This window comes from Nerophis ophidion, linkage group LG12 (genome assembly GCF_033978795.1).
Source record: "Nerophis ophidion isolate RoL-2023_Sa linkage group LG12, RoL_Noph_v1.0, whole genome shotgun sequence".
NCBI classification, from domain to species: domain Eukaryota; kingdom Metazoa; phylum Chordata; class Actinopteri; order Syngnathiformes; family Syngnathidae; genus Nerophis; species Nerophis ophidion.
The window spans coordinates 50,782,341-50,794,717 of NC_084622.1; the positions used below are offsets into that span (position 1 = coordinate 50,782,341).

Genomic DNA, 12,377 nt, shown 5'->3' on the forward strand with positions numbered 1-12,377 from the left:
TTTTTTGTTAAGTATTGATCTCACCAGAACTTAAAAAACAGATATATGAGCAGATACTGCAAAATGAAAAAAAAAGGTCAAATTACCAACAGAGGGAGCCATTTCATTACTTTAGCGTTGTTGGCACTGTAAGTGTTGTCTGTCTTACTTTTAATGTAATGCAAGCAATCAGAGCTAATAATTTACTTTTTTTTTTTAAGTATTTATTTCACCAGAACTTAAAAAAAAAAAACGGATATATGAGCAGATACTGCAAAAAGAAAAAAAAAGTCAAATTACCAGCAGAGGGAGCCATTTCATCACTTTTGCATTGTTGGCACTGTAAGTGTTGTGTAACGTAATTTTATTATAATGTAAGCAAGCAGAGTTATAAACTAATTTACAGTTTTTTTTGTTGAGTATTGGTTTCATCAGGGCGGCATAGCTCGGTTGGTAGAGTGGCCGTGTCAGCAACTTGAGGGTTGCAGGTTCGATTCCCGCTTGTGCCATCCTAGTTACTGCCGTTGTGTCCTTGGGCAAGACACTTTACCCACCTGCTCCCAGTGCCACCCACACTGGTTTAAATGTAACTTAGATATTGGGTGTCACTATGTAAAGCGCTTTGAGTCACTTGAGAAAAGCGCTATATAAATATAATTCACTTCACTTCAGAACATTAAAAAAAGCAGATGGATGAGCAGCTACTGCAAAAAGAAATAAACAAAATTACCAGCAGAGGGAGCCATTTCATTACTTTAGTGTGGTTGGCACTGTAAGTGCTGTCTAACATTTTTTATTATAATGTAAGCAAGCAGAGCTATAAACTAATTTACAGTTTTTTTTAGATAAGTATTGGTCTCACCAGAAAATAAAAAAAAGATGAGTAGTACTCTGAAAAAAAGAAAAAAAATGTCAAATTACCAGCAGAGGGAGCCATTTCATTACTTTAGCGTTGTTGGCCCTGTAAGTTTGATTGATTGATACTTTTATTAGTAGATTGCACACATATTCCGTACAATTGACCACTAAATGGTAACACCCCAATACATTTTTCAACTTGTTTAATTTGGTGTCCACGACGTTAATCAATCGTTATTTGATTGAGCGGTCCTCAAAAAGTCAACTCAAGAGACTTTTGTTGAGGCGTGAACAAAAAAAGGGCACACTTGTAAAAGAACAAAAACATTTATTCACTATGATAGAAAACAGATGGGATTATAACATTTGTAAATTAAAAATTAGTATGCAACCACATTTTGTAAAACATGCTCCCGTCCGGCTGAAGCAAGAAGGTTATATACATAGTACGCCTCTTAATTACACTTTGTACACACAACCCGGGTCCACCAACGCTTTAGGTACTTATTGCTTTTCTTTTTAACATGTGCTAATATCCTCTGCTAGCTCGACGCCTTCAAAAATGTCATAAAATAGATTCAAACGCATACATATATTTCTTTATCTCTCAACTTAAATATCTCTCCCAGCCATTCAACAAACCGAAAGTGGAGAGCGACTCAAGCCGGAACATTCATTTAAAATAATTACAACCAAGAAAGAAGAGAAATTGATGTGTTTTTTTTGTATCTGCAGTTCCAAAGTGGGGTTCGTCCTTCCTTAAAGGGGAACATTATCACAATTTCAAAAGGGTTAAAAACAATAAAAATCAGTTCCCAGTGGCTTGTTGTATTTTTTGAAGTTTTTTTCAAAATTTTACCGGTCCCGGAATATCCCTAAATAAAGCTTTAAAGTGCCTTATTTTCGCTATCTTCGAAACCACTGTCCATTTCCCTGTGACTTCAATACAAACAACATGGCGGTTACCACAGCAAGATATAGCGACATTAGCTCGGATTCAGACTCGGATTTCAGCGGTTTAAGCGATTCAACAGATTACGCATGTATTGAAACAGATGGTCGGAGTATGGAGGCAGATAGCGAAAACGAAATTGAAGAAGAAATTGAAGCTATTGAGCGAATGGCTATTGACGCTATTCGGCCATAGCGTGGGTGTACCTAATGAAGTGGCCCATAGCATGGCTGCCTTATTAGCATCGCCGGTAAAATGTGCGGACCAAACGATCAGGACTTTCGCATCTTGAGACACTGGAGCAACTTAAATCCATCGATTGGTAAGTGTTTGTTTCGCATTAAATGTGGGTATCTAGTTTCAAATGTACATACAGCTAGCGTAAATAGCATGTTAACATTGATTAGCGTAGCATGTTAGCATCGATTAGCTGGCAGTCATGCTGCGACCAAATATGTCTGATTAGCACATAAGTCAACAACATCAACAAAACTCACCTTTGTGATTTCGTTGACTTAATTGTTGCAAATGCATCTGCAGGTTATCCATACATCTCTGTGCCATGTCTGTCTTAGCATCGCCGGTCAAATGTGGAGACACTCTGGCACATTCAATGGGGGTCTGGCGGAAGATTTCTTGCCAGTGGTGCAACTTGAATCCCTCCCTGTTAGTGTTGTTACACCCTCCGACAACACACCGACGAGGCATGATGTCTCCAAAGTTGCCAAAAATAGTCGAAAAAACGGAAAATAACAGAACTGAGAATGTGAAAATGACGTCTGACGTCATCGCTAAAAGACCGATAAACAGAAAGGCGTTTAAATTGCCAAAATTCACCCATTTAGAGTTCGGAAATCGGTTAAAAAAATACATTGTCTTTTTTCTGCAACATCAAGGTATATATTGACGCTTACATAGGTTTGGTGATAATGTTCCCCTTTAAGAAAGAAGTAGTTACCGTATTTCCTTGAATAGCTGCCGGGTATATCGTATGTGCCTGCCTAGAATTACTGCCGGGTCAAACTCCTTTCGCAAAATATCATTTTTATTAGCACGTCTAGAATTTCCACCGGGTCAAACTCGTCACGTCATGAGTGACACTTCACCTGTCATCATTTTCAAAATGGAGGAGGCTGATTTCAATCATTTGAAATCGCATAAAGGGAAGAAGATTAAGAGCTATTCAGTAGGATTTAAGGTCCAAGCTATTGAATATGCTAAAAAGAACAGTAAGCAGCTATGTTTTATTAATATACCGTAGCTGCGTGTGTCAAATATGAGTCATTAAATAACTCCCGCCTCCTGGTGGTAGAGGGCGCTAGTGATCCTTCTTGCGACTACTCGGCTGCAGAAGAAGTGACAACAAGCAGCAAGAGTGAGCAGCGATCGTTTATTTTTTCCTCTCGCTTGCACTTTTAACATGGAGGATTACATATCTAAAATAAATGTTTTCTAAACTGGACTTTCAATCGAAGCAGGAGGTAATAAAGGAAGATCTCCATCGAGACAGAGAGACTTTTAAAACTGAAGAAAAATAAGGAAGACTTCTATAAACAAGTTATCGATGCTTTTGATCAGAAGGAGCTGCACATGGACTTCATTTATAAGTAAAGGTAAGACCATAATAACGTTTTTTTTTATTAAATGTGCTTTTCATGATGTTATCCTTACATCACACTCAAATTTATAAGCGCAGGCCTAAATTTACCACATGCCTTTGGTAAGCGCCGGAGTGAGAAGAGGTTTTAAATTAATTAGTGCCCCGGCGGCAATTCAAGGAAATACGGTAATTCTCCTCCGCTCATCTTGCGGCGCAAGAAATGGTTAAATATGAATGTTAAAATAACGGAAAGTTACAAGACGAGCCTGTTAAAATAATTTAAAATTAAGGTAAAAACAAGAGATAAAGATACTTCAAACGTCACAGTGATCACACAAGGCCGGTCAGGACCTCGGAGACGAGATGGCCTTGGCTCCGCTCCTTCATGTGTAGGTTTTGACCGAGGCCAGGGCTTGTGCTGAGGAGAGAAAGATGTCAAAATGATGCAAAATGTGGTAAACCAACAAAGTTATTCTTGTTTCCAGCTTAAAGAGACATCTAACATGCAAATATTACATAACCCAAAACCAGTGAAGATGGCAACTTGTGTAAATCATATATAAAAACAGAATACATCCATCCATTTTCTACCGCTTGTCCCTTTTATTGTCGCTGGAGCCTATTTCAGCTGCAATTGGGCGGAAGGCGATGTGCACCCTGGACAAGTCGCCACCTCATCGCAGGGCCAACACAGATAGACAGACAACATTCACACACTAAGGACCATTTAGTGCATGTCTTTGGAGGTGGGAGGGGCCTATCCCCAGGTGCATGTCTTTGGAGGTGGGAGGAAGCCGGAGTACCCGGAGGGAACCCACACAGTCACGGGGAGAACATGCAAACTCCACACAGAAAGATCCCGAGCCCGGGATTGAACCCAGAATCCAATGATTTGCAAATCCTTTCCAACCTATATTCAATTGAATAAACTACAAAGACAAGATGCTTAACGTTCGACCTGGTAAAGTCTTGTTATTTTTGGCAAATATTAGCTCATTTGGAATCTGATGCCTGCGACGTGTTTAAAAAAAGCTGGCACACGTGGCAAAAAAGACTGAGGAAGTTGAGGAGTGCTCATCAAACACTTATTTGGAGCATCCCACAGGTGAGCAGGCTAATTGGGAACAGGTGGGTGCTATGATTGGGTATAAAATCAGATCTGTCCTCTCCAAGGTTTCTCATAGTCATTAACATTGACATCCTACTGGGATGTGAGTTTTTCCTTGCCCTTATGTGGGATCTGAGCCGAGGATGTCGTTGTGGCTTGTGCAGCCCTTTGAGACACTTGTGAGTTAGGGCTATATAAATAAACATTGATTGATTGACACAAAGTGCCAACTTGACTGGTTTTGGGTGTTGCATCTGCACTAGCAGAGTAAGCATGGTGAGAAGAGAGAGAAGAAGAGGTGGATGAAGGTGCTTACTGGTGCTACTACACACACATGAAGTGAGACCCGTCAGCGAGCTGAGGGTGGGTGTTAGGAGACGGCGGAGGGGTTGGGGAGGATGACGACGGGCTTTTCACTGCAAACAAAACAGATGAGCTTGTTGAACACCACGACACACCCAAACGACACACCCAAACATCACACCCAAACAGCAGACCCAAACAGCAGACCCAAGCGACACACCCAAACGACACACCCAAACAACCAACCCAAACGACACACCCAAGCGACACACCCAAGCGACACACCCAAACACCTCATCCAAACGACACACCCAAACGACACACCCAAACAACCCACCCAAACACCACACCCGAACGACACACCCAAACAACACACCCAAGCAACACACCCAAACAACACACCCAAGCAACACACCCAAGCAACACACCCAAACAACACACCCAAACGACACACCCAAACGGCACACCCAAGCAACACACCCAAGCAACACACCCAAACAACACACCCAAACGACACACCCAAACGGCACACCCAAGCAACACACCCACACACCACACCCAAACAACACACCCAAACACCAAACCCAAGCAACACACCGAAGCGACACACCCAAACGACACACCCAAGCGACACACCCAAACGACACACCCAAGCAACACACCCAAACAACACACCCAAGCAACACACCCAAACAACACACCCAAACAACACACCCAAGCAACACACCCAAGCAACACACCCAAACAACACACCCAAACGACACACCCAAACGACACACCCAAACGACACACCCAAACGACACACCCAAACGACACACCCAAGCGACACACCCAAACGACACACCCAAGCAACACACCCAAACAACACACCCAAACAACACACCCAAACGCCACACCCAAACAACACACCCAAACAACACACCCAAACAACACACCCAAACGACACACCCAAACGACACACCCAAACGACACACCCAAGCGACACACCCAAACGACACACCCAAACGACACACCCAAGCGACACACCCAAGCAACACACCCAAACACCACACCCAAACAACACACCCAAACAACAAACCCAAACAACAAACCCAAGCAACACACCCAAGCAACACACCCAAGCAACACACACAAACAACAAACCCAAACGACACACCCAAACGACACACTCAAACGACACACTCAAACGACACACCCAAACGACACACCCAAGCAACACACCCAAACAACACACCCAAGCAACACACCCAAGCAACACACCCAAGCAACACACCCAAGCAACACACCCAAGCAACACACCCAAGCAACACACCTAAGCAACACACCCAAGCAACACAACCAAGCAACACACCCAAAAAACAAACCCAAGCAACACAACCAAGCAACACACCTAAGCAACACACCCAAACAACACACCTAAGCACCACACCCAAGCAACACAACCAAGCAACACACCCAAACAACACACCCAAACGACACACCCAAAAAACAAACCCAAGCAACACACCCAAACAACACACCTAAGCACCACACCCAAGCAACACACCCAAACAACACACCCAAACAACACACCCAAGCAACACACCCAAGCAACACACCCAAGCAACACACCCAAGCAACACACCCAAAAAAATCACACCCAAACATCACACCCAAGCGACACACCCAAACAACACGGCGGTGGATGACATTCGATGGTGAAAACTGAAGTTCAACAAAGCCAACACATCAAATCAAAAGGTGCATTCATGGCTGCCTGTGGAAGTCCTTATTTGGGCATACAGTCAAGTATTACTGCATCTAATGTTGGCCTGTGAATAACAACACAGACCTGCAACATGTGCTGACATAGATCAGCTTTTCAATGCAGTTCTGTTCTGAGTGCACAGGTGTACCTAATGTAGTGACCAGGTGAATCTGCAGAATCAAAGTCTCAACTTCAAGATACAGTAAGTACAGTGTGGACACACCCTGTCATTCAATGGGACTATTTACATTGTAGATTGTCACATCAAAACAATGAATGAACACATGTGGAGTTATGTACTTAACAAAAAAAAGTGAAATCACTGAAAACATGTTTTATATTCTAGTTTCTTCAAAATAGCCACCCTTTGCTCTGATTACTGCTTTGCACACTCCTGGCATTCTCTCCATGAGCTTCAAAAGGGAGTCACCTGAAAGGGTTTTCACTTCACAGGTGTGATAGTTTGGACACCTTCAGTGACAATTTACAATGTAAATACTCATGAAAATAAAGAAAATGTATTGAAATGAGAAGGTGTGTCCAAACTTTTGGCCTGTACTGTGTGTATATATATCAGTGTTTCCCACAGGTCAGGCAACTATTTGTGGTGTTGTGGTCAGGCGGTGGGGGGGCGGGGGTTGTGGGCGGGGGCCGGGGGCATATTTATGGGGGTTGGCAGCGGCGGCGATGACCAAGAAGAACACGGACTTGGAATATAATTACAACACTTTATGTACATATTTATTTACATATTTATATAATATGTAACTAAAAGTTAGCGGTCGAGCGAGTCAAAAGCCGTTAAAAAAAATGTATATATATTTTTAAAATGTTATTTTATTTGTGGCGGCCGTAATTCTTTTGTTGCGGGCCGCCACAATTAAATGAATGTGTGGGAAACCATGTGTGTGTGTGTGTGTGTGTGTGTGTATATATATATATATATATATATATATATACACACACACACAGACATACATACATATATACCAATATATACATATATACACACACACATATATATATACATGCATATAAATATATATACATATATACACAAGTGTATATATATATACATACATGTATACATATATATGCATATATATACACATACATATATAAATATATATATACATATATATATACACACCCACATCTACATACATACATATAAATATATATATACATACAGGTATTTACATGTATACACACATATATACATACATATATATACACATATACTGTATACAGTATATATGTATATATACACACATATATATATATATTTATGTGTATATATAATTATATATACATACACACACATATATATACAGGTATACATACAAGTATATACATATTTATATACATATATATACATATATAAATATACACATATATATGTATTTATATAAGTACATACATACACACACATACATATATAAATATACATATGTAAATATACACACAGATATACTGTATATATATATATATATATATATATAACCATCCATCCATTTTCTACCGCCGCGGGGGGCGCTGGTGCCTATTTTAGCTACAATTGGGCGGAAGGGGGTGTACAGCCTGGACAAATCGCCACCTATATATATTTATTGGTTATTGTATTATTTCAAATCGTAAAAAAGCAGTCCAGCTGATGGCAAACATTACTGCTATGTGGCCCTCAATGAAAAACAGGTTTGACAAACCTGGCCTAAGGTATGTTTGGTTCTGAGACACACAGGAAGCATCTGTCCAAGAGCAACAACTAACATTTGCAGTCATGTTGTTACTGACAGCTTGCTACATCAACACAAAGCTGACGTGCATGCAGGTGTTACGTACGTACAGGTGTGGTTACGTCTTTACCTGGTAAAAGCAGGAAGAGGGCGATATATCATTCTGAAGATACATTGGGAAGTTACAGCCCTTTAAGAATATATGTTGCAAACAGCCTCTTTAATTACCTACCGCTAGTTTGCACTTTTTAATATTTCAATTGGCCATGTTGGCTTCCTTTGAAAAGAGCGAGAGTATGTGGACGTCACACCTCACTCAATGTGTGTGTTTGCTGCTCCTGGATCACAAGGAGAGTAGGTCTGCTTTCTAATCTGCATCGTTCACTGATTTTAAAACATCTGTTTTCACATCTGCTGCCTTGACCACTCATCAGCCAGACCTCAGGACTCCAGCCCAGAAAAACACCAGGTCGTCATGGCGACACACTTTCAAGTGGGCAACGGTGATGTCATGGAGGGAAGGAGCCGCAAGTCATTCATTCAAGTCCAAGCCAGCAATATCTTAAATGGGAAATGCAGCAAACTCGACATTAAATACAAACCGTATGCAGAGTTAGTCTCACTTTAGTGCACATAGTCACACTTCTACAAGTGTGTATTTTAATATCCTGTCTTGTAGTTGTCCTGTATTATGTATTTTACAATGTACTGCTTTTATCCAACCAGCCATCCATTTCCTACCGCTTATTCCCTTTATGGTGGTGGGGGGCGGTGGTGCCTATCTCAGCTACAATCGGGCTTTTATATTTCCTGTATTTTATATTGTTACTTTAAACTGTTTTATATTTTAATTTTGTTTTAATCCCCTGAAGCATCTTTGAGTGCTCAGAAAAGCGCTATACCAAATAAAATATATTATTATTATGATTATTAAGTCAAACCTCCATTTACAAAGCCCTCATTAAACAAACTTTTCCATCTGCGGATCACAGACCAAATAAAAATATGCTTTGGTGTACAAACTTAGTCTCAGTGTTCGAACGCAGCACAGCCATATTGTGCCCGGCAGCACAGCCATTGTGGGCGGGGCTGATCGCTCTCGGCTGCTCAATTACTTAGCACGACAGGCTACCGTGCTAAGTGCTACCGTATTTTCCGCACTATAAGGCGCACCTAAAAACCTTAAAATTTTCTGTAAAGCTGACAGCGCGCCTTTTATATGGACCAGTTTTGAGTCACAATAAGCGGTAAAAAATGGATGGATGGATGGAGGTCTCGCAACTACGGTAAGCAGCCGCCAACTTCATTTTCCCCCGTAGAAGAAGAAGCACGCGGTGCATGCTGGGATATATGACTGCGGGAGGCGTGCCGTTTCTGTGTGTTTATGTAAAGAGTCCAAAATGGCTCCTATTAAGAGACACGCTTACGACGTAGAGTTTAAAGGCCTACTGGAATGAGATGTTCTTATTTAAACGGGATAGCAGGTCCATTCTATGTGTCATACTTGATCATTTCGCCATATTTTTACTGAAAGGATTTAGTAGAGAACATCGACCATAAAGTTCACAACTTTTGGTGGCTAATAAAAAAGCTTTGCCTGAACCGGAAGTAGCAGACGATGTGCGCGTGACGTCACGGGTTGTGGAGCTCCTCACATCTGAACATTGTTTACAATCATGAACATCAGCAGCGAGAGCGATTCGGACCGAGAAAGCGAGGATTTCCCTATCAATTTGAGCGAGGATGAAAGATTTGTGGATGAGGAAAGTGAAAGTGAAGGACTAGAAAAAAAAAAAAAAGCATGGTAGGTTTTGACAGTCCCTTTTCACTAAATGTAATCTCAGGAGATTAAATGTTGTCAACCAACTAAACTAAGTATACACCCTGTTATCATATGAGTTGGGAAATTGTGTTAGGATTTGCAAATCCTTTCCAACCCATATTCAGTTGAATGCACTACAAAGACAAGATGTTCAAACTCATAAACTTGATTTTTATTTGCAAATAATAATTAACTTAGAATTTCATGGCTGCAACACGTGCCAAAGTAGTTGGGAAAGGGCATGTTCACCACTGTGTTACATCACCTTTTCTTTTAACAGCACTCAATAAAGATTTTGGAACTGAGGAAACTAATTGACCTGGCAGGCCCAAGCGCATTGTGAGGGTCTGCTGGGAACGTCTGGCAGAGTCTCCTGTCAGAGAGAGTTTCAATTCACACCTCCGGGAGAACTTTGAACATGTCACGAGGGAGGTGCGGGACATTGAGTCCGAGTGGACCATGTTCCGAACCTCTATTGTCGAGGCGGCTGATTGGAGCTGTGGCCGCAAGGTTGTTGGTGCCTGTCGTGGCGGTAATCCCAGAACCCGTTGGTGGACACCAGCAGTGAGGGATGCCGTCAAGCTGAAGAAGGAGTCCTATCGGGTTCTTTTGGCTCATAGGACTCCGGAGGCAGTGGACGGGTACCGACGGGCCAAGCGGTGTGCAGCTTTAGCGGTCGCGGAGGCAAAAACTCGGACATGGGAAGAGTTCGGGGAAGCCATGGAAAACGACTTCCGGACGGCTTCGAAGCGATTCTGGACCACCATACGGCGCCTCAGGAAGGGGAAGCAGTGCACTATCAACACCGTGTATGGTGCGGATGGTGTTCTGCTGACTTCGACTGCGGATGTTGTGGATCGGTGGAGGGAATACTTCGAAGACCTCCTCAATCCCACCAACACGTCTTTCTTTGAGGAAGCGGTGCCTGGGGAATCTGTAGTGGACTCTCCTATTTCTGGGGCTGAGGTCGCTGAGGTAGTTAAAAAGCTCCTCGGCGGCAAGGCCCCGGGGGTGGATGAGATCCGCCCGGAGTTCCTTAAGGCTCTGGATGCTGTGGGGCTGTCTTGGTTGACAAGACTCTGCAGCATCGCGTGGACATCGGGGGCGGTACCTCTGGATTGGCAGACCGGGGTGGTGGTCCCTCTCTTTAAGAAGGGGGACCGGAGGGTGTGTTCCAACTATCGTGGGATCACACTCCTCAGCCTTCCCGGTAAGGTTTATTCAGGTGTACTGGAGAGGAGGCTTCGCCGGATAGTCGAACCTCGGATTCAGGAGGAACAGTGTGGTTTTCGTCCTGGTCGTGGAACTGTGGACCAGCTCTATACTCTCGGCAGGGTTCTTGAGGGTGCATGGGAGTTTGCCCAACCAGTCTACATGTGCTTTGTGGACTTGGAGAAGGCATTCGACCGTGTCCCTCGGGAAGTCCTGTGGGGAGTGCTCAGAGAGTATGGGGTATCGGAATGTCTTATTGTGGCAGTCCGCTCCCTGTATGATCAGTGTCAGAGCTTGGTCCGCATTGCTGGCAGTAAGTCGGACACGTTTCCAGTGAAGGTTGGACTCCGCCAAGGCTGTCCTTTGTCACCGATTCTGTTCATAACTTTTATGGACAGAATTTCTAGGCGCAGTCAAGGCGTTGAGGGGTTCCGGTTTGGTGGCCACGGGATTAGGTCTCTGCTTTTTGCAGATGATGTAGTCCTGATGGCTTCATCTGGCCGGGATCTTCAGCTCTCACTGGATCGGTTCGCAGCCGAGTGTGAAGCGACTGGAATGAGAATCAGCACCTCCAAGTCCGAGTCCATGGTTCTCGCCCGGAAAAGGGTGGAGTGCCATCTCCGGGTTGGGGAGGAGACCCTGCCCCAAGTGGAGGAGTTCAAGTACCTAGGAGTCTTGTTCACGAGTGGGGGAAGAGTGGATCGTGAGATCGACAGGCGGATCGGTGCGGCGTCTTCAGTAATGCGGACGTTGTATCGATCCGTTGTGGTGAAGAAGGAGCTGAGCCGGAAGGCAAAGCTCTCAATTTACCGGTCGATCTACGTTCCCATCCTCACCTATGGTCATGAGCTTTGGGTCATGACCGAAAGGATAAGATCACGGGTACAAGCGGCCGAAATGAGTTTCCTCCGCCGGGTGGCGGGGCTCTCCCTTAGAGATAGGGTGAGAAGCTCTGCCATCCGGGAGGAGCTCAACGTAAAGCCGCTGCTCCTCCACATCGAGAGGAGCCAGATGAGGTGGTTCGGGCATCTGGTCAGGATGCCACCCGAACGCCTCCCTA

At 43.4% G+C, this 12,377-nt stretch overlaps 1 protein-coding gene across 5 annotated transcripts in view; it reads right to left on the reverse strand.

Moving 5' to 3' along the window:
• Positions 1-1,145: 1,145 nt before the first annotated feature.
• The window catches only part of LOC133563533 (pleckstrin homology domain-containing family A member 5-like), a 323,705-nt gene continuing 312,473 nt past the window's right edge, over positions 1,146-12,377 (reverse strand). For 3 of the 5 annotated variants that reach the window (XM_061917704.1, XM_061917702.1, XM_061917703.1), the window contains 2 exons: positions 4,814-4,913; positions 1,146-3,807 (listed from right to left, as the gene is read on the reverse strand). In XM_061917704.1, the coding sequence (XP_061773688.1) occupies positions 4,822-4,913 (92 nt within the window). In that variant the 3' untranslated portion in view covers positions 1,146-3,807; positions 4,814-4,821. Of the gene's footprint in view, positions 3,808-4,813; positions 4,914-8,389; positions 8,414-12,377 lie in introns of all 5 variants that reach the window. The other 2 variants (XM_061917700.1, XM_061917701.1) reach the window with 2 other exon arrangements.